Source organism: Chelonoidis abingdonii, chromosome 4, assembly GCF_003597395.2.
Source record: "Chelonoidis abingdonii isolate Lonesome George chromosome 4, CheloAbing_2.0, whole genome shotgun sequence".
In the NCBI taxonomy this organism is placed as follows: Eukaryota; Metazoa; Chordata; order Testudines; family Testudinidae; genus Chelonoidis; species Chelonoidis abingdonii.
In genome coordinates this window covers 123,384,853-123,408,173 of record NC_133772.1, presented here as the reverse complement: position 1 = coordinate 123,408,173, position 23,321 = coordinate 123,384,853, and the positions used below count along the sequence as shown (strand labels likewise).

Here is a 23,321-nt window from a genome sequence, read left to right as displayed (position 1 = left end):
CCCTTGGATGCAGCACATCTGGCCCCATGGACTTGTGTTCGTCCAGGTTTTCTAAATAGTCCTGAACCACTTCTTTTTCCACAGAGGGCTGGTCACCTCCTCTCCATGCTGTGCTGCCCAGTGCAGCAGTCTGGGAGCAGACCTTGTTCGTGAAGATAGAGGCAAAAAAGCATTGAGTACTTTAGCTTTTTCCACATCCTCAGTCACTAAGTTGCCTCCCTCATTCAGTAAGGGGCCCACACTTTCCTTGACTTTCTTCTTTTTGCTAACATACCTGAAGAATCTCTTCTTGTTACTCTTAATATCTCTTGCTAGCTGCAACTCCAAGTGTGATTTGGCCTTCCTGATTTCGCTCCTCCACTTCTTTCAAGTTCTTATTCTGTGCACACCACACTATCTGGGCTCTGTGGAAAATAAACTTAGCAAACCAAACTAAGTGCAGTATAAACTTATTTAGAGGTATATATATTGCAAAAGTTATTGGCATGTGTCCTGTTCCTGTTCTTATTTTGTTGTCCTGAAGTGTTGGAATTGCATTAGGGTATTTTGTTGACCAGGTTTGAAAGCATATCAAACTTGTCTTTGGCTTATTATGTTTATTCAGTTTATCTACAGCTTGGCTTGATCGGTTCCATTTAGAATGCAAACCAATTGCTAGTTCAGTATTTTCCAGATATGTATGTGATTGTAAGTCTGACGTGTCTCCCAGGCAAGGCTTTAATATAATTGAAATTTTTCTTATTTATGTTACAGTAGTGCCCAAAAAATCCAATCAAGGTCGGAGCCCACTGCATTAAGTACAACAAAATAGGAAAACACAGTCATTGTCTGAAAGAGCTTACATTCTAAAGTGAAAGAAAGAAGCAAAGGGGGAACAAAAGGGATGTAATGTACAAGCAAAGTGTTCAGTTCAATGACCATCAGACAGTGTTAATTCTATGTCTGTTTTAGTACTGGTGTTTAATTTTTCCAAGGCATTTAAGCTTTTTAAATTAAATGTTTGACTTTGCCTTATAGCTATCTGCCTAACATGGTGAAAATATACATATGTTAATATAGCTAACATAATATTACATCTGAAAATTATGGCTTTGTTAGAGAAATACTCTTTAATTGAAGCCTTTGTGATTTTAATGGTTTTGTTGTTACCAATAGTGGGACCAGAATTTGGATTTAAATAACATAATTTTACAAGTTTGATCTTATGAAGTGGGTAATCATCAAAGTAAGAATTCTCTGCAGGCAGGCTGTTCCAGTATTAAGTGGCTCCAATATTAAATGGAATGAAGATATTTTGGTTACAGGACTGCTAATATAAAAATACTCCAAAAGAGAGAGGAATTTGTTCTAATGGCAGCAATATACTCTGAGAAAAGATTGTCTATTTCCCTCTACTCTGAAAGATCTACTTACAGTTTTAGATTTAATAATTGTTTTAATTATTTAATAATTGTTCCCAAGCTTATATTACAGTGCAAGCTTTGTTATCTGGCATGTTGGGCAAATGGGGTGGGGGGGGTGCCAGTAAGTCAAAAATTCAGGTTAACCAAGAGGGAGAGATTTTGGGCATGGGAGGGGGCTCAGGACTAGGGGTTGGGTACGGGAGAAAGTGTGGGGTGCTGGCTCCGGGTGGCACTCACCTCAGGTGGCTCCCCGCAACTGGTGGTATGTCCCTGCTGCTCCTAGGTGGAGGTAACCCAACACCAGCCAAAGTGTATCACTTTGAGCAACACTGTTCTATCTGCTGAATATCTAGGCAGACTAGGTGTGTTCATGTAAGTACAGTTTGCAGGGGCGGTTCCAGGCACCAGTGCACCAGGCACGTGCCTGGGGCAGCAAGCCGCGGGGGGCGGCCTGCCAGTCACTGTGAGGGCAGCATGCCTGTGGGAGGTCCACTGGCCCCGCGGTTTCGGTGGCAATTCGGCAGCGGGTACGCCAAAGGCGTGGGACCGGCAGACCTCCCACAGGCATGCTGCCGAATTCGCGTTTCCAGTGGATATCCTGCAGGCATGCCTCCGAAGGCTGCATGACTGCCGTGCTTGAGGCAGCAAAATACATAGAGCAGGTGGGAGATTACAAATGCAGTAAATCGCCAAGCATTGTTTGTTAGAGTTTCGAATGAAGTAAAGTGTGAAATAAGAGGACTGCCAACAGTATTCTATACAACTTTTAAGAACAGTGATTATTCCCTAGTAAAAGGAAGTGTTAATGTAATGTCTGACTGCTAAAAAAGGGGATCCAAGATAAATTATACTAGAGTGGTGAGCTTCACCTGTTTTTTCAGGGAAACCAATTATTACACTGCCCAAGGATAGACTATACTTAATGCAACAATCATAATAACCTGATATGGTCAAATCAGATTGGCTTGTGTTAAGGAAAATCTGCCTTTCATATTTGTTTTGGGAAAAGTTAATAAAAGTACGCAAAAGGTGACCCATTGGACATCATTTATTTGTATTTTTAATGCAATCATCACATGGGAGTATTAAGAAAAACAAGTAAGCCTTGTGGAAAGAGGCAAAATCCTGGTGTGGATTAAAAGTTTTTTCAGCAATAAGAAACAGTCACATAGAGTTAGATTCCCAAAGGTACTGCTGTAAAGTCTCCCGTGTAGCCCCTCTATGCTGACAGGAAAGAGCTCTCCCGTCGGCATAATTAAACCACCCCCAACAAGTGGTGGTAGCTATGTCGGTGAGAATGTATCTCCTGCTGACATAGTGCTGTCCATAGCAGCACTTTCGTTGGTGAAACTTACTGGCCAGGAGGTGTTTTTTTCATACCCCTTGACTGACAGGAGTTTTACCAATAAAAGAGCTAGTGTAGACACAACCTAAGGCACCTATCTTGCCCTATGCATTGTATAGGGAGCCTAACACCTAACTTGCGCTTTATGAATCAGTGTTGTGATTTTCTAGGTGCCTAAAAATTAGGCATTGTGACGTTCAGCATCACGCTGTCTACGTCCCTTTGTGTACGTAGCTCGTAGTGAACACCTGCCCCTCCAAACAGAGACAAGGTGATAATGGGTCATAGTCATAAGGAAATTTTAAAAATGCTAGGGGGAAATGGGCTAAAGAAAGTGAAGGATATTTTCGATTGCATATGACCCTATATGATGATACAGAGCACATTTCCCAATTGCTCCAAGTTATTTTGGTTAGTAAAAACTATGGAAGATTGTGAGCAGCTCCAGTTAAATTTTAACACGATGGCAGGATGCAGAATTGGTAAAATGATGACAAATTAAATAGTCTACGTTTCTGTTACATGGATAATCAGCTCTGAATTTTGCAAACTTCTTTGGGGACGAAGACCTAGTAGTCATTATGCTCAATGAAGAGGCATATCCCCCATCACACAACTGTAGTAAGGAAAAAATACAAATAGAATACTGAAGTGCTTTAAAATGAGTTAAAATCATGCAGAAAATATTACCTACAATATGGAACAGTGATACACCTTCATCTATAATACTGCGCTTTTTCTAATTTTGGTTGTCTCCCTTCAGGAAAGGTATAGCAAAACTGAAAAAAGCTCAAAGAAGTGGGACAAACATTTAGAGGCAACTTGAGATTTATGTTTTGTGTTGCAAAAATATGATAGGAGGAATTTCATTGAGGTGTTTAAAATTATAAAGGGTACAGTAAAATAGAATATTTAAATAATTTCAGATTAGAATAGTAGTTTTAGATGCCACAGGAATAAATTGACAGTTTAAATTACAGTTTGCCATTGGTTCCAAGAAGTTTCTTAAAAAAAAGCCTAGATAACAGAAAATATTCTAAAATCCTGAATTGAAGAGGTTTTTTTGCACTGTAGTCCATAAAATGTTTTTAAGAGATAGAAAGGAAAATAACTAATACATTTAAGGAGTAATAATATGTAACTAAGCCAAATACTCTCTTTACCTGAGAATTCTATTTTGTGTCTCTTCCTGTGGAATTGTCACAGCCAATTCAGATGAGCACAGTGTGAGTGATTTTTTTATTTTTTTTAAATCTTTCAGATGCACCAACAGAACTCCAAGTATCCAGTTCTAGGCTAAGAGAAATAGAAAGTACTCATGCAACACAGAGATTGGAGGTAAGCAATTCTGGAATGCAGGTAATTAGGCGAAATAAAGGGATACTGATCAGGCTGATTTTGATTGTTTCTACATGTATTAGAAATATGATTTTAAAAAAAATGCTTACTCTCGAAATGAGGGTGACAATGATGTTTAAATCCCAATCCATCATTACATTCAGAGGGCCAGATTTGTTTAGTGGGCATGGACATATGTGTGTTGTAGATTTGTTACCTCTTACACTGATTGCCTTCTCCATTCTGACATTGTTCATGTCAGACAGTGGGACCTTGAAATGTAACAATAGCTCCTGGCTCTGAGATGGTCTCTAGTCCAGGTTTCTTGTAAGTTTTCAGCATTTTTCTGGCTGATAAGGAGATAAATAGATGCTTTAGGAATAGCTGGGTTTGCATTTCAGACTTGGCCACAAATCAAAACTAATCTAGAAGGTGTAATTTCCAGCCTGTAACCCTCAATCCAGATTTTTATATGCGATATTTTAAATTTCAAAGAGGTGTTTAAGTTTGAAAGAGTAAAGTAGGACAACATGGGAAGTCTGCAACATAGCTATTTTAATTTTTTCTCCCATTAGCAAATTCCTTAGGAACATAAACTTTAGTTATTTACATTTATTAATAGTCACTTTGCACTTTTCTAGAATGAGAGACTGAAGAAGGTTTGCAGTGATCTAGAAGAAAAGCATGAAGCAGCAGAGCTTCAGATAAAGCAGTTGTCCATAGAGTACCGAAATCAGCTGCAGCAAAGAGAGGTACAGTGCAGCATAAATAATTTCAGGCAATATACATCTATTCGTTAACAAAAATGTACTACATTGTTTCAATTACTTATTGAAGAGATAAAGATATCTATTATACAATCTCTAAAGGTGAGAGGCCAGCACACTGCTCATCATGGTATAAAGTATCCTATTGCTCATCCTGTCATTTGTGCTGTAGCTCATTTATAAATGTACAGACCGTCTCAATCATTCACAAAATGCTTCCAAATCACGTCACATCAGTTTACACTTACACCTGCCAGATGACTTAATATAATGTAGCTATTGATCTAAATAGCCTCAGAAATATCTTGTCTGATGTCACAGTTTCTCCCTATTCTATTACCACTAAGGAGCAACAGAGGAGATTAACCACCACATATTATTATAAATTATTTTATAGTCCTAAATCATGCTTTTTGGAAGGATAGGTAAGAAAGGAGAAAATTCTCTTTAAAAGTGTTTATTTCTGTTGTTCTTTCAGATGTTCATTTGGTTTAAGTGTACACTTAAAAATGGGACAAAATAGCATTTGCAGCTCTGGAAAGTGGATTTTTGGGCATTAAGTAATCCTCTATGCATGCAGCTGTATAATGTGAGATTTTAGAGCCTTCTAAACAAGGAAAACTAGCAATGCATTTATAAAAATTGCTTTTACTGAACGGGTTTTTAGCAGAAAGAATATCTTTGAGACATGTGTTGCACCCATTGAAGTCAATATCAGATCTTCCGTTGACTTCAGTAAGAGCAGGATCAGACCCTTGATTTGTATGTGCATAAGAAAGGACATATTGAAGTTGGAAAAGCATAATCTGGATATTTGTAGTGTTTTGTTCATTCTGTATCTTAGTGTAAACAGTTTTATTTTGCTCTAAGAGTGACTTCTTTAATATAGTGTGTTGTGAATGCAAAACCAGCAATACATTGAAAAGTTGGAGTATAAAATAACCTCAATCTTAATATCAAAATAAATAATCTGAGGAACCCTGTACTAGTTGTTTTTATTTTAATATTTAATTTAAAAATCTACCACTTTTTATATTTAACTGTGTCGTGAGACCTGGCACTCAGAAGCCTTGCTGTAGAATTTAGGTACATTTGCCTGCTGCATACACCAAAACCTTTATTTACAAGGGAAGCATTCTTTTTAAGGGGCAGCGTGGATACTTTGCTTATATGGTGCCTTTAGCTGACTAGTGCTTAAATGGTAAAGGAATAATTTTTAGAAGCAGTTTTTACAAGAGTCCTTGCTTTATAAGAAGCCAGTCAAGAACATTCCTCTCCATTGAGTTAGAGAGAGAACATTTTTTTTTCTAGTGAAAGAACAAGGAGACTTCAGTAATTTTATGTCAGATGAAAATACAAATAGCAGGTTTAAATTTCATCCATTTACAAGAGATAAAGTGACTATACTTTGAGATTTTCTTCTTACTAAAATCATGCACTGTATTCTGTTTATTTAGGTTGAAATCAGCCATCTAAAAGCTAGACAGAATGCACTACAGGAACAGTTGCAGAAGTTGCAGACAACTGCTCAGTCAGCACAGTTAGGAGCTGGTGTTTTGCCGCCAACCACTACATCAGCTTCCTTTGTTCCTGTGGTTAGACATCATTCTTCAGGTTTTCAAGGGGATGACATGGACTTTGGAGATATAATCTGGTCCCAGCAAGAAATAAACAGACTGTCCAATGAAGTTTCTAGACTTGAATCTGAGGTTGACCACTGGATGCAGATAGCACAGGTGGGTGATTTTTCCTTATATTTAATACATTGAGTGAATTGGTCACTCCTGAAACCAGTCATGTTCAAGTTCATGTTCAGCAATTAAATGTAGAGAAGTAGCATTTAGGTTGACATAGCTGCTGTGCTCAAGGGTGTTACAAATCCACATCCCTGAATACTGCATAGCTATGCTGACCTAATCCCCAATGTAGACACAGCTAGGATGATGAAAGAGTGCTTCCAGCAACCTAACTACTGTTGCTCAGGGAGGTGGTGTTCCTACAGCAACGGAAAAACCCCTTCTGTTGGTGAAAGCTATGTCTACACTGCTGGGTTATGCTGGCATAGCTGTGATGCCGTAGTTGTGCTGCATTAATCCCCACAGGCACTAATACATTCTAATTCTGGTTTTGCTGGTTTGTGACCCTTGGTACCTTTCAGTCACTGTTGTCCATTAGTAAAAAATTGGTAATACATAAAGACCTGCCTTACAGAAGTGGTGTAAAGATTAACTTAACCGGTAGATGGTGATTTGAAAAATATATAGCACGCTAATTTCTAAATATTATTTTTACTTTCTGAGAAAAGGAGCCATAGTAAGACTTAGTTATGGAGACTGAATTTCTTTACTCTTCAGCATTATATTAATAATACCGCCTCTCCCACCCCCTTAAAATCTGTAAAAATGTTTTATAAGTAGGGCTGTCAAGCCATTTAAAAAAATTAATCACGATTAATCGTGCCATTAAAAAAATTAATTGCGCAATTAAACAATAAAATAATACCATTTATTTAAATATTATTGGATGTTTTCTATATTTTCAAATATATTGATTTCAATTATAACAATACAAAGTGTACAGTGCTCACTTTATATTTATTTTATTGCAAATATTTGCACTGTAAAAAAAAAAAAGAAAAAAATAGTATTTTTCAGTTCACCTAATACAATTACTGTAGTGCAATCTCTTTATCATGAAAGTTGAACTTAGAAATGTAGAATTATGTACAAAAAATAACTGCATTCAGAAGTAAAACAATGTAAAACTTTAGGGCCTACAAGTCTACTTGGTCCTACTTCAGCCAATCGCTGAGACAAACAAGTTCGTTTACATTTTCAGGAGATAATGCTGCCTGCTTCTTGTTCACAGTATCACCTGAAACGGAGAACAGGTGTTCGTTCTCACAGCACTGTTGTAGCTGGCCTTGCAAGATATTTATGTGCCTGACATGCGAAAGATTCATATGTCCCTTCATGCTTTAACCACCATTCCAGAAGACATGCATCCGTGCTGATGAAGGGTTCTGCTCGATAACCATCCAAAGCAGTGCAGGCTGATGCATGTTCATTTTCATTATCTGAGTCAGATATCACCAGCAGAAGGTTGATTTTTCTTTTTTGGTGGTTTGGGTTCTGTAGTTTCTGCATCGTAATGTTGCTCTTTCAAGACTTCTGAAAGCATGTGCCACACCTCATCCCTCTCAAATTTTGGAAGAGCTTCTTAAATCTTGGGTCCAGTGCTGAAATCTCACATTGTTACCATCTTTACCTTCAGTCAAATCTGCAGCAAAAGTGTTCTTAAAATGAACATGTGCTGGGTGATCATCTGAGACTACTATAGCATGAAATATATGGCACAATGTGGGTAAAATAGAGCCGGAGACATAAAATTCTCCCCCAAGGAGTTCAGTCACAAATTTAATTAATGCATTTTTTTTTTTAATGAGCCTCATCCAGCATGGAAGCATATCTTCTGGAATGGCAGCCGAATCATGAAAGGGCCTACAGATGTTTAGCAGATCTGACACGTAAATACCTTTCAATCCTGGCTACAAAAGTCCCATGTGAATGCCTGTTCTGACTTTCTGGTGACATTGTAAATAAGAAGTGGGCAGCATTATCTCCTGTAAATGTAAACAAACTTGTTTGTATTAGCGAATGGCTGAATGAGAAGTAAGGCAGAGTGGACTTGTAGGCTCTAAAGTGTTGCATTTTTTTTGTTTTTGAGTGCAGTTATGTAACCAAAAAAAATCTACATATGTAAATTGCAGTTTCATGATAAAGAGATTGCACTACAGTACTTGTAAGAGTTGAATTGGAAAATACTGTTTCTTTTGTTTTATCATTTTTACAGTGAAAATATTTGTAATAAAAGTAATTCTATAAAGTGAGCACTGTACACTTTGTATTCTGTGTTGTAAATGAAATCAATATATTTGAAAATGTAGAGAAACATCCAAATATTTTCTTAAATATTTACAAGGGTTCTACCCAAAATATTATAACTTCTTTGGGGATTTTCATATGTAGGCTTCTAAAAAGTGCTTTTTCTCTTGTTGTTTGTGCTGTTAATTGTAAGTTACTACTCTGCCAACAGACAAAGTGATACTGTAATTGCCAATTTTATTATAAATTTTACCATCTGTAATTTTCCCTTACCACTTAACTTGATTTTCTGTCAGTTACAAAAATTCTCATTGCTGTGATCAAGTGGAGCCCAATCCTGCAAACTTATGTGACTGATCTTTGCTCAAGCAACTAGTGCATTTGATTTCAGTGATATTACTTGTGTCCATAGCATCTACAGTTACATATACCGGAATTAAATACCGTGAGTATATAGGTTTTCTTTAAATGCAAGAAACTGTTAAATACGCTAGCATGTCATAAATGCAATCAATATACGTGAAATTTATGCACAAAGAAATCCAATAGCTGTTCTTATGTTTCAATAGAGAAATGCTATTTTATATTTTTTCCTTTGAAATAAAGCTATTGTAGCTTTAAACTTTACATTTTAATAGCCATCTCTTTATAATAAAAATACCTATGTTTGACTGTTGTGGTGCAGGCTTACTTACGTTTAGTAAGTACTTTTAGTGTCCTTGCATTTTCTATTTTATTAAGAATTATTTGCTGTTGAAGTGCTCAAAGGAAAATAAACTGTTGTTTATCTCAATTTATTTCCCAAACTGAAGTATTATTTTTCTTCTTTTATCTAGTCTTCCAGAGTACAAGGAACAAATAATGCTGATAAAAGTGAAATCTGCAAGCTGCAAAATATTATCAAAGTAAGGTGACAGTTTTTACAGATCAACCCACACCCATAAATTTTTTATAATTTGCAGCTAAGCCCCTAATCCTGCAAACATTTACATGTGTAGTCCAGATGACTTCAGTCACGTGTCATGTGAATCAAGTTAAGTGTATGCATAAGTGTTTAGTACCTGATCGTGCCAACAAAGTGTATTGGCATATAATATAATTGTGTTTACAACAGGCCTGGTCTACACTACGCGTTTATACCGAATTTAGCAGCGTTAAACCGATTTAACCCTGCACCCGACCACACAACGAAGCCCTTTATATTGATATAAAGGGTTCTTAAAACCGATTTCTGTACTCCTCCCCGAGGAGGGGAGTAGCGCTGAAATCGGTATTGCCATGTCGGATTAGGGTTAGTGTGGCTGCAATTCGACGGTATTGGCCCCCGGGCGGTATCTCACAGTGCACCATTGTGACCGCTCTGGAAAGCAATCTAAACTCGGATGCACTGGCCAGGTAGACAGGAGAAACCCGGTGAACTTTTGAATTTCATTTCCTGTTTGCCCAGCGTGGAGCTCTGATCAGCACGGGTGACGATGCGGTCCCAAATCCAAAAAGAGCTCCAGCATGGACCGTACGGGAGATACTCGATCTGATCGCTGTATGGGGAGACGAATCTGTTCTATCAGAGCTCCGTTACAGAAAGACGAAATGACAAAGCATTTTGAAAAAAATCTCCAGGCTATGATAGACAGACAGGCCACAGCAGGGACTTCAGCACAGTGCTGCGTGACAAGGCGTAAAGGAAAGCCAAAGAATCAAATGGATGCTCATGGAGGGAGGGAGGGGGACTGAGGACTCCAGCTATCCCACAGTCCCCGCAGTCTCCGAAAAGCATTTGCATTCTTGGCTGAGCTCCCAATGCCTGAAGGGTCAAAAACATTTTTCCGGGTGTTTCAGGGTATATGTCGTCAATTACCCCTCCCTCCCCCCCCGAAAAGAAAGGGGAAAAAATCAGTTTCTCGCCTTTTTCAATGTCACCCTATGTCTACTGCATGCTGCTGGTAGACGGGGTGCTGCAGCAGCTGAACAGCCAGCATCCCCTCCCCGGTGGCAGACGGTGCAAAATGACTGATATCCATTGTCATCATCAGCCTGTGAGTGCTCCTGGCTGGCCTCAGGGAGGTCTGGCCGGGGCGCTGGTAAAAATGGGAATGGAATCCCTCATTCCCAGATGGTACAGAATTGTCCTGTAAGACGGTCCTCATCATAGCAAAAGGCTGAGCTTCACATAAGCCCCACCCCTCATTCATAGCAAAGAAAAGGCTGTACTGCCATCATAGCCCCTGGGATCCCCTCTCCTCTCCCCCCGACCTTTAATGTCCTGCCTGGACTATCATAGCAGCTGGAGGCTGCCTCCCCCTCATTTTATCTCACTAAAAAGTCAGTGTTTCTTATTCCTGCATTCTTTATTACTTCATCACACAAATGGGGGACACTGCCACAGGTAGCCCAGGAGGGTTGGGGGAGGAGGGAAGCAACGGAATGGGGTTGTTGCAGGGGCACCCCCTAGAATGGCATGCAGCTCATCATTTCTGCGGGATCTCTGGGGCTCTGACCCTGGAGCAGCTGTGCTCTCTGGTTCTCTAGTACACTTGCCCCATATTCTAGGGCAGGACTGACTCTATTTTAGACAAAACATAAAGAAGGGAATGACCTGGGAGTCATTCCCATTTTTGTCCATGCGCCCCGGCCGACCTCAGCGAGGCCAGCCAGGAGCACCCATGACAGCAGCAGACGGTACAAAAGGACTGATAACTGTCATCGCCAATTTCCAATTGCAAACGGTGCAAAACTGGCAATCAAACATGCCAACCAATGGCAGACGGTGCAGAATAACTGGTAACTGTCTCTGCTTTACCTTGCAAAGGCAAATGAATGCTGCTGTGTAGCACTGCAGTACCATGTGTCTGTCAGCAGCATCCAGTACACATACGTGACAGTGACAAAAGGCAAAACGGGCTCCATGGTTGCCATGCTATGGCGCTGCCAGGGCAATCCAGGGAAAAAGGGCGTGGAAATGATTGTCTGCCGTTGCTTTCACGGGAGAAGATTGAGTGACGACATTTACCCAATTTACCCAGAATCACCCGCGACACTGTTTTTTGCATTGGGATCTCAACCCAGAATTCCAATGGGCGGGGGAGACTGTGGGAACTATGGAATAGCTACGGGATAGCTACCCACAGTGCAACGCTCCAGAAATCGACGCTAGCCTTGGTACGTGGACGCACACCGTGGAAATAATGTGCTTAGTGTGGCTGCGTGCACTTGACTTAATACAATCTGTTTTAAAAAACCGGTTTATGTAAAATCGGAATAATCCCGTATTGTAGACATACCCTGAAATGTTGCCATGCCTCCTATATTTTAAAAAAAATTCTGATTGATTAGATGAATGAGTGTCTTTCAGGTTGGTTATGCAACTGTCTTATTACAATATTATAGGCTTGAAAATATAAAGTTTAAGGCCAACACTTCAAAAGTAGCCAGTGATTTGTAGTGCCTCAATTTTTGGATGCCTGTCATGGAATACTTTGAGGTTGCTTTCCCTCCCTAACCCCTTCCCCAAGTCTCTACAACTCCAAGTGATGTCAGTGGGAACTATATGTGTTAAGCACTTCTGTACTTTTGCTCTATTCTGAGTCCTGTTTTTTAAGTTAACCATTCTAACTTATTAATGTACTGCATAGGTGTGAAGGCATGTACTGGTTATTGTACATGGTATACATATGTAAATAAATAATGTAAATGGTGAAATAAGACAAAAATACGTTTTTATACTTACAGTGAAGCTGGAAAATGAAATCAGTTTTATCTTCAATACATGGTAAGGTGAGAGGAAGTGTATTATCTAGTATAACTTAAATTTTCTAGTTTGTTTTTCTCCCATATTTGTGTTTTTTAATGTAAGTTATAATGAATGATCGAGAGGAGACTTCCTGGTAATTAATACGTACCTGGAGAAGTTCAGGGAATAACAGGAAAACTCCTCCTAATCATGCATTGCTGCTATTAAATGTTAGTTATTACATCCTTATTATTTATCCTATGTAAGTAAGTAGTGCTCACCTTTTTTTCTGTATTGAAAAGTGAAAAACCTAATTGCACCTTGCCGGGGATGCAGAATTCTAGTTATACTACCAGAATCAGCTATTTTTTCTAGATTTCCAATAAGCTTATAATACTGAATTTATACATATGATTAGAAGGAAGGTATATTTTTGCAGTTGTCTTTTCCCCAGAGTCTTGGATACTTAAGGCAACTTTCAAATTAGGAAAAGCTCTAAATCAGTAACTCTCAACCTCTCCAGACTATTGTACCCCTTTCAGGAGTCTTATTTATCTTCAGAGGGGTAGCCGTGTTAGTCTGGATCTGTAAAAGCAGCAGAGAATCCTGTGGCACCTTATAGACTAACAGACGTTTTGGAGCATGAGCTTTCGTGGGTGAATGCTTCTGATGAAGTGGGTATTCACCCACGAAAGCTCAGGCTCCAAAACGTCTGTTAGTCTGTAAGGTGCCACAGGATTCTCTGCTGATTTATCTTGCGTACCCCAACTTTCACCACATTTAAAAACTACTTTCTTACAAAATCAGACATAAAAATACAAAAGTGCAACCGCACAATATTACTGAAAAATTGGTTACTTTCTAATTTTTACCATATTATAAAATAAATTAATTTAAATATAAGTACTGCACTTATATTTCAGTGTACAGTATATAGAGTATTATGTACAGGTCACTGTATGACATTTTAGTTTCTGCTGACTTCACTAGTGCTTTTTATGTAGCCTTGTAAAACTAGGCAAATATCTAGATGAGTTGATGTACCCCCTGGCAGACCTCTGCGTGTCCCAGGGGTATGCATACCCATGGTTGAGAACCACTGCTCTCAATAAGTATCACAGAAGTCTGAGTGAGCTCTGCAGCCCTTTTTATGTACTTTTCATTGTGGACTAGCCTTTTCCACAAGTTATATGACACTTTGCTCTGTGGCTGGTTCAGAAAGTTACTCTTCCTTTTGCCTTCTGTAAGCTACTATAATGTTGCATTTGTCTACTAAAGTGTAAATAATCCACATACTGTAACTCTTCCCAAAACAAGTGCCAGCCTCTAGTCCTATGGCCTGCTCCTGCTTCAAAAGAAGTCTGTTGCATGGCTCTCATTGACTTCTGTTGAAGCAAGTTTAAGCCCTCTGTGAGAATCTAAGGGTTGTGGAATCTCTTCCAAGATGAGTCCAGGTTACAGAATTGAGCCCACTTTCTGTCAAAGTAGGAGCAATCCAATATTTTAATTTTTTTAGCCAATTGTAGCAGAAGTTATTTTTTTCACCAGTACAAATTAATTGACCATGATCTTGATTCTTCTTTCAAGAATAGTCCCAGCTACTCTCCCTAGTGAGGCTGAATTTTCTTGTTGCTTAAAGAGGAGAAAGCTGAGGCTAAGGTTGTGGGCTAACATTCTGGCTGTTAGTAAATTCCTGTGTTTGCATAAAGTAAGTGCTTGTCTACGTGAAAAGTTAGTACCCAGCAAGCCAGGATGTGAATCTACAGGGCATCAGCTTGCCACACATTAACTCGCTATATGGACACTGCTACCACACAGTAAAAGTCCCGGAGTGTAAAATAGTACTTTGGCACTTTCACTGCACCATAGTAATGTCCACAGGGCGAGTTAATGCATGGCAAGCTTATGCCTTGTAGATTCACATGCTGGCTTCCCAGGCACTAACTTGTCATGTGTACAAGGCCTAAGTTACTTTTTGGATGAAAGAACACTGCAGACTATCCCTATAGTTGATAAATGCTTTTGTTTTCAATTTTGTATTACAGTCAAGCTCCAAGATGACATTTTTTCCTTTCAGTATTTGTAAAGTTTTTAGAAGATGTGATGTGCTGTATAAGTGCTAAGTACTTTTGTTGTTTAAGCGATAATGTTCAGAGTGGGCACTTCCAGGGATTTGAGGATCTGAAGAAAAGCTAAAGGGATTTAACATAGCTAGTTATTAACTGCTGCTATGGATTGCTTTACCTGGGACTGTAGAGCGGTGTGGGGTATTTTCTCTGTGCTGAAAAGATCAGAGTAGAAATGCACATCCATGGGACACAGCGTGGTGTTATACAAAAGTAGTCAGACAACATGTACAGTTACAAATAGGAAAATAGCATTTTGTGCTCATGGTTCCATTAAAAACACACATACAGAGATTTTTGTTGTCATTACTTTCTTATTCAAGAAACTTGTTCACCTGTTTACTTGGCAGCCCTGATGTATCAGTAATTAGAGTTTCCTAATTAACATGAGTTCTCCATCCAAACAAAAATATTATCTGAATTTTCATTAATAGAGGTTAGAGATGTTTTGTCTGTCATTGAAACAAGGTGATAGATCTGAAAATACAAGTTATTTGACATTTGAGACAATATTAACCTGATTATAATTTAGCTAATGTGAGTGGGAGTGTGTGTATGTGAGAGGTGAGGTGGTGGATGTCCTAATGCAGGGATCAGCAGTCTTTGGCATGCAGCCCGTCAGGGGAAACCCGCTGGCAGGCTGGGGTGGTTTGTTTACCTGCAGCATCCATAGGTTCGGCCAATCTCAGCTCCCACGGGCCACAGTTTGCCATTCCAGGCCAATGGAGGCTGCGGGAAGTGGCGGCCAGCACATCCCTTGGCCCACACTGCTTCCCGCAGCCCCCGTTGGCTGGAACATTGAACTGTGGCCAGTGGGAGCTGCGATCGGCTGAACTTGCAGACGCTGCAGGTAAACAAACTGTCTTGGCCCACCAATGAATTTCCCTGATTGGCCGTGTGCCAAAGGTTGCCAATCCCTGTCCTAATGTTTACATTCTCCTATGTGTCTGAGATTACAAGTTCTTTGAGGTGGGGCTCTTTTTAGTTTGAACCATGCCAACCACATTGATTGTATAAATAAATAATTCTTAAACAGGCACATTTTATTGTTGGTGTAAAATATTTGGCAGTATCTTTGCAGGTGCAGAAAAATATTCTTTTAAAACGTACACATACTGTGTGTCTGCATTCTCAATTTTTTTTTTCAATTACACTTTTTAGGAGCTGAAACAGAATTTAAGTCAAGACATAGATGAACATCAGCATGAGCTTTCAGTATTACAGGATGCACATCGACAGAAACTAGCAGAGATAAGTCGTCGGCACCGGGAGGAGTTGAGTGAATATGAGGAGCGAATTGAAGAACTTGAAAATCAGTTACAGCAAGGTATTTATTACCCTGCGATCATTCTATTTTATAAGCTGTTACCCTCAGCTTTTGTATGGAATGAACTTTATTCAGAATATCAAATGCACATACAAATGAGCAGTGTAATCTATGTCCAATACATTCATATGGATTTAGCAAATCTTTAGTTTGGTTATAATTGAGTTGAGCACATTTAATTGCATTGTTAATGGCTGCTCTTCAGAAGAAAACACATGTGACTTTCAGCTGTCCACCACACAGATTCTGGTCTAGATACTGAGTGAGAAACTCTTCAAGTCTGTTAAATTAATTTTTCAGACCTATGGGGTTACTACCTGTGGAAGGCTTCTCTCCTGCTATTCCCAATCTACTAGAGTTGAAAACTATCTGAGAAACAGATATCTCTCTTCACTTGTATTTATTGCAGGATATTTTTTTAAACTCCTGGACATTAATTTGTCCCCTCATAATCTACTTACATCCATATCCTCAGGCAGGTGGTATGCACTAAATCAGGAGTTCTCAAACTGGGAGTTGGGACCCCTCAGGGGGGTCATAAGGTTATTACATGGGGGGGGTCGTGAGCTGTCAGCCTCGACCCAAACCTCCCTTTGCCTCCAGCATTTATAATAGTATTAAATACATAAAAACGTGTTTTTAATTTATATGGGGGGGTTGCAGTCAGTGCCTTGCTGTGTGAAAGGAGTCATCAGTACAAAAGTTTGAGAGCACTGTACTAAATCCATAAAGCCAACATATGTTTGATTTCAATCCAGTATTGATTTGGAAAGAGACTACAGAATAGAGTGAAAACTTTTTTCAACACAAAAAAAAATTCTGGAGGCAAGTAGTAGGTACTAAATTGGTCACTCACTGAATGATACGAAGTCAGAGTTGATGGTGATGAGGGCTGTATAAGTTCCTGGTTGGATGGGTTGGTAGATAGAACACTTTCTAGCAACAAGTGCCTTTATCTGTTTTTCTTGTACTGGGATATCTTTGGATGCATAGAAGTGAAAGTTCATATGTCTTATAAATTGGGTCTCTTTTTGAAGGGGGCCTCATTTACAAGTTCATATCTAAACTTAGTAAGTTTCATTTGTAACTGATTCATCAAAACTCTGCCACTCAAAGAGTACATGTTACCCTTTTGGGAAAGAGATGTACTTCCAATGACAACTGTCCCTTCCCAGAAAGAAAGAGAAACTCCATCACCAACAGTGTCTCCTCAGATATAGAGTTAGGCAGAAGCACCATGTAAGAACCTTTTGAGGTCTTAACCAGAGTGGTAGGGAATTGACTCATGGTATCTTAATGCCTGTTAAAATTGTTCGGTCTTCTAACTTTTTTCAAAACAATCCTTTTAAAGAGTCTTAGGTGAAATCAAAGGCATGAGCCGCACATCTCTTGCATCATGACTCAGCTGTAAGACAAAATACTTCTTACACTGCTTAGTATGATATTACTCCCCTATGACCATACCCTTGCTAAATTGCGTTTTCACCCATCTGGGATTATCTGGATGCAGAACCTAGAATTTCTTGTTTTCAGAATTTATGTAGTCATGAATAGACAAGCAACGTGTCTTTTTAGCAGCTTCTATCTAAATTATGGCTTTCGGCCTTCTCAAACTCTGTAACTTGTATAAATGATTTGCATTATAAGTTACACTGGCTATAGAGAGGCTTCTAAAGTTTTAGGGACATTATGTCTTGTACCTATAAAAACCCAACTTCTCTTGAACATGACCTTTAGGTTGAAAGTCTGAGAGTTTTATTTCAGAATAATATGTCTTTGCTTCTGTGCTTGGCAATGTACATTTTTTAATGTAAATCTTTAGAGTAAAAGTCAATACTGTTTACTGTAAATTGAATTATAAATGTAGGGATTTATGTATAAAATAACAAAACCAAATGTAATGAGAATTTAAATGCAGTGTTTGTGTATAGAACATATGATTGTCATCAGAACATTCTTTAATTCTTGAAGGAACTTAAAATAAATCTAATATGTTTGTGCTGATCTCCAGTTTTCAGCCTCAGTCCTAGAATTTAAAATTGACTAAAATGAATACATATGAAATATATAAATTATTATAACCTGTGACAACCATTCATTAACTCTGTTACATTAAAACAACAAACCACAAAACCTAATGTCCTTTGATCTGAAACGAACCTGGTAGCTAACAGTTTTCTGGAGAAATAGTTTAGGAACTTATGAAGGACTGACTGGACAACTTTATATTTTGATACTCGTTGTGATTTTTGATTATTTTTCCCTTTAAGTCAATTTTTTAAACTATTGCTGGTTAGAACTGTATCTGCCTCACTTCACTTATTTCAAAAGTGCCATTTTATAGTTATCAACATAAGCAGCTGTGAGGTGTATCTCTTCTTCTAAAGCAAACCATGTATCTTTATATACTTCAAACACTTGTTCTTCTAAATGTCTGTCTTGCTTTTCTGTAGGTGAAGTGACTGCCTCCATTTCACTAAAGTTATTGTTTAACATTGCCAACCTTTCAAGAATAAAAATTCTTAGTTGGTAGCTGTTTCAGGAGAAAATTCTATAATGCTGACTTTGGTTACTAAACTCAATCTCTTGTGCTTTTTCAGGTGGTGCATGCATTGGAATCACTGATTATTCTAAAATTAGCGACTTGCAAAAGAACATTCAAATCCTACAAACTGAAAAACTAAAGGACACACACAATATGAAGGAACTGGAGGATAAAGTTAAAAATTTAAATGAGAAATTATGTTCTGTAGAAAATGAGAACAAAATCCTGCTGAATGAGAGAGAACTGGTAAAGATGGAAAACAGCCAAATACAAGAATATGAAAGACTGAAATCTGAGTTTATTAAGCTTCAAAATTATGTTGCAGAACAGGAGACCCTTCTGAAAGAACAGGGGAAAAAACTCACACTGATGACATCGTCAGAGGAAGAAGTGCTCCGACTACAACAAGCACTGTTGGGTAGGAAGCAATTGAGATTTTCAGCTCCTATCCAAAATATTTTACACATTTAAAAATTGAAGCCATTTTAGGAAAAGAAATATGAATAAATGAGATTGTGATAACTATGAATAGAGCCACTTTTGAAAAAGGTTTACCCCTGAAATGATCAAGTAAAAGAAGATCTGAAAGGACTACCTTGGCACTACTCTGATAGTGAGGTAGAAGTCTCTGGATAGCTTAGTGAAGATGCCTGGCTAGAGCCTAGCAGGAATTTTTGTTTTCCGTTTTGCCATAATGTTAAAAAAAAATAAAAAAATAAAATGCCAGTTTTATGATGATGATTTCTAATATTATTTGCATCACTCTGTAAGCATACAGCTAAGATCAAAATATGTAGAGAGATGCTGGCAAGTGTTAGAGATATGGCCGGTCTTAAAATGTTATTGAAAATACTAAGATTATTTACACTGGAAAGAAGAGACGCTAAAGATGACAATTGAACAATTTAAAATTATGACATGGCACATGAAAAATTACTTTTCTTCTTCGAGTGCTTGCTCATATCCATTCCAGTAGGTGTGCGCATGCCGCGTGCACGTTCGTCGGAGACTTTTACCCTAGCAACACTCGGTGGGCCGGCAGGGTGCCCCCTGGAATGGCGCCGTCATGGCGCCTGATATATAGCCCTGCCGGCCCGACCGCTCCTCAGTTCCTTCTTACCGCCCGTGTCGGTCGTTAGTCTGTGCTCCACAGTTCCATCTGTTCTCCACCTCCCTAGCATTCACTCGTATCCTCTTGAATTTTGTATATAGTTGAACTTTTAAATAGTAGTTAGTAGTTAGTTTTTCCTTCTTTAGTAGTTGTTTGTAATTAGTTAGTAGAGATCGCGGCTTAGCCTGTCCCCTACCCCGGTACCGGGCTCATGCCCGGGTCGCCGGGCTTCAAACCGTGCGTGGCCTGCCGTCGACCGATGCCCACAGGCGACCCGCACGATTCTTGTCTGAAGTGTCTGGGCGAATCCCACCTGACAGACAGATGCAAGATTTGTAAGGCATTCAAGCCCCGGACCTAAAAAGAGAGGGACGTTTGCCTTAAACAGTTGCTCATGGAGGCAGCGCTCACTCCACCGCCCGCGGCACCAGGAACAAGCACCTCCTCAGCACCGCATCATACGCCCTCAAAGAAGACACCTCACCAGTCTCCGGCACCTACTCCTGCTCGGCACGGCACGCGCTCTCCGAGAGGCAAGAAGCGTAAGCCTCCTGCGGCCACTACACCAGCCCTGCAGTCAGAGCGCTTGCCCACAACAGACCGTCCGGCACCGGCTCCTTCTGCCGCGGCCTCGAGGTCTGTTGCACCGTTGATTCCGGCCTCAGAAAGGCCGTCGAGTCCGGTGCCTATTGGCTCCCCGGCGCGTGCCGCGGTTGAGCTTATTGTGCCTTCGACCCCGGAGATGTTCTCAGCCGCACGATACCTCATTGCGATGACAGAACCTGAGCTGCCTCGACCCCCGGCACCTCCGGTGCGGGTCCCACAATCTCTGGGCAAGCCGGCTCTCGTGAGACCTTCTCCCGGCACCGTGGGACTTCGTTCCAGGTCGAGGTCACGCAGACGGTCCCGGTCTCACCATCGCTCCGGATCCGGCGGCCGCTCGCAGTCCCGGTACCGTTCCCCATCAAGGTACCGGACGTACTCGCGGTACCGCTCAAGGTCCCGATCGCCGTCAAGGCATTACCGGCGCCGTTCCAGATCTCGGCACCGCTCCTGGCACCGCACGTCTTGGAGCCGGTCTCAGCACGGAGGCTCCCGGCACCGGTCGACCTCCCGACACCGCACGTCCCGCAGCCGATCTCGGCACGGACGCTTCCGGCACCGGTCGACCTCCCAGCACCGCGCTGGTAGTAGGTCCCGGTCGCATTCGCGGCACCGGCGGGACTCCAGGTACCGCTCCCCGGCACCACGCGGACAGGACTTAACTGGCCGTAGAGAGGATCATCTCACACTCTCGGCCCCGCCTTGGCCATCCCGCCAACCATCCGTTTCCTCCCATGCCGACTCGGCATCTTATGGGGATTCGGACACTCAAGGACCTCAGCCATGGCCCTTTTGGACTCCGTGGGCTTACCACCAGAGCCAGGGGCGTCACCAGCCACCGCCTCGCTCTGTTCCCTCCGACAAAAGGGCACCTGAGTCCCCGGTGAGCAGACCACCTCCAGAAACTGTGGAGCAGCTGCCAGCCCGGGACATGGCTCACCCTGAACAAGCCGTAGATGCCCCACAGGACCAAGAGTCTCTTCAAGACCCTTTGGTCCCGGGAGTCTCGTCATCTTCTTTCCCGGACGAGGCTGTGGCGGGAACATCTACATCAGGGCCACCGCCTATCGACCTCAGGGCTCACCAGGACCTACTACGCCGGGTTGCTTTAAATATAAACTTACCCGTAGAGGAGGTCCCTGAGGTGGATGACCCAGTGGTCACCCCGGTGTCACTATACCTCTCGCGGAGGCCCCAAGCCCGCGTAGCGCTCCCTTCATTGTAACCATCCAGGCACGAGCCGATACAATCTGGCAACCACCGGCTTCGGTGCCGTCCCACGGCTAAAGGGGTTGAGCGCAAAATACAACATGGTCCCGTCCACAGGTACGAATAGTGCGTCAGTATGCTCGGCGAGCCGCCACACACGTACGCTCCCTTTCATTACGTGCTCGGAGGCATAAGCGACCAACTTGCACCCGGCTTGGTGCTCCACGGCTAAAAGGGTGAGAGGCAATATACTATGGTCGTCCACAGGGTAAATACTTATGCACCTCCCCTTGCTCGTTGTGGTCATGACTCACGAGCAGAGCAGATGGCAACAGCCCTCGCCAATCTAGAGAGGATCAGGCGATGGCCATCTGGGCAGGAAGAGTCTATTCTGCTTGGGGGTTCCAGCTCAGTATCGCCAGTCAACAGGCCCTACTGAGCGTTTTAAGCACTTCAAACTTGAGGAGTGGGAAAATTTCTGTGTAGCTATCTCCAGAGACTTCCGCAAGATTCTCGGCCTCTACAGAAGGAAAAAGGTGGCGAGGACCTCTCAGGCCTGCCTTGAGATGCAGCGACTCTTGCGCAGAAATCTTGCATCAGGCGTGCTACAGGCGTTTTCGTGGCTGTCAAAGCGTCCGAAAACCCAACCCACTACACCACGGCATCCAGTAAAAAAACCGAATAACGATCGCCCTTGGACGGCAGCGTCCTGTTCTCATCAAAGAACAGAGCACTCCTCAAGCTTAAGACAATCGTAATAATCGCGCTCAATGGGATGCACACGAGAAAAACCCCGCACTCAAAGACAGGAAGCTTCGTCCCAACCCGACGTTCTACCCACGTCGCATACGACAAGACTTTCCAGCGTAGAGGAATGGACCTCTGATATCGTACTAAGACAATAAACAAGTATGGACTAAACGTCAACCAGTTGGGTGAACTAGCTTTATAGAAGGTGGTAAGCTCGAGAGCAACACGAACCATTTCCCAAGACCATCACGAGTCAGTTTCCAACCGCTCGCCGCTATTTTCCTGCGTGTCTAGCTAACATAGACAATGGTCCAGCACAGTGTGAAGGCGATACCGTCTCAAGTTTTTCACCCTTCCCGAACCTCTCAGACAACTCCTCTAAGAATGTTCGAGCCCACATTGGGCCATAGTAGAAGGTTCAGGCAGTAGGTTTTTCCAGTATTCCTGATTCCAGGGGAAAGGGCCTCCGCCCATTTAGACCTGCGAGCTCTGAACAAGTATCAGGAGAGCTCAAGTCCGCATGGTATGCCTGGGAAACTCATTCCTTCTCTCGATCCCGGAGATTGGTACGCTGCCTCGACATGAAGCGGACCATCATTAGTTTCCACACACAGGAGGTTTCTTTTAGTACCGTGTATCACTTGAGCAGTTTGCGTTCTGCCTTCGGCTCTCCTCGGCCCCCCGAGTTCTAAATAAATTATCGTGGTAGTCGCGGCCCTCTCCGTCGCTCACACTTCATGTCTTTCCTACTCGAGATGGCTGATTCGAGGGGCTTCCGAGCCAGGACCGGGCACGTTCATTCAAGACTGTTCTCTCGTCTAGGATGATCATCAATCTAGACAATCCATCCTGCTCCAATCAGGAATAGAATTCATAGGAGCTGCTGACTAATCGAGCAACAGCCAGAATTGCCCTCTCAATTAGATTCGATCAAGTTTCTCTCGTTCAGGGGCTCCATGTCCCATACATGCCGCCACCGTCCTCGACCGATCTGGCGGCACATGCTTGCGTTGCACTTTTTGTGAAAAGCACGAGACACTACGCGCGCCTCTGCAATGGCGATCCAGCTGGCCACAGCAGGGATCACTGGACATATGATTAGTCTTGATACCATACAGACACTTATTGGCTCCCTCAACTGGTGGGACCCCTGACCTCGATAAGTGTGCGCCGGTATACCGTT

General features: G+C 41.5%; 1 protein-coding gene across 1 annotated transcript in view; it reads left to right on the top strand.

Annotated features, from left to right (window-relative positions):
• Positions 1–23,321, top strand: part of TRIP11 (thyroid hormone receptor interactor 11) — a 97,869-nt gene that overhangs the window by 2,543 nt on the left and 72,005 nt on the right. Inside the window, exons 2-7 of the mRNA XM_075065644.1 lie at positions 4,010–4,086; positions 4,728–4,838; positions 6,311–6,589; positions 9,574–9,642; positions 15,755–15,920; positions 18,521–18,883. Coding sequence (XP_074921745.1) covers positions 4,010–4,086; positions 4,728–4,838; positions 6,311–6,589; positions 9,574–9,642; positions 15,755–15,920; positions 18,521–18,883 — 1,065 coding nt within the window. The remainder of the gene's footprint in view (positions 1–4,009; positions 4,087–4,727; positions 4,839–6,310; positions 6,590–9,573; positions 9,643–15,754; positions 15,921–18,520; positions 18,884–23,321) is intronic.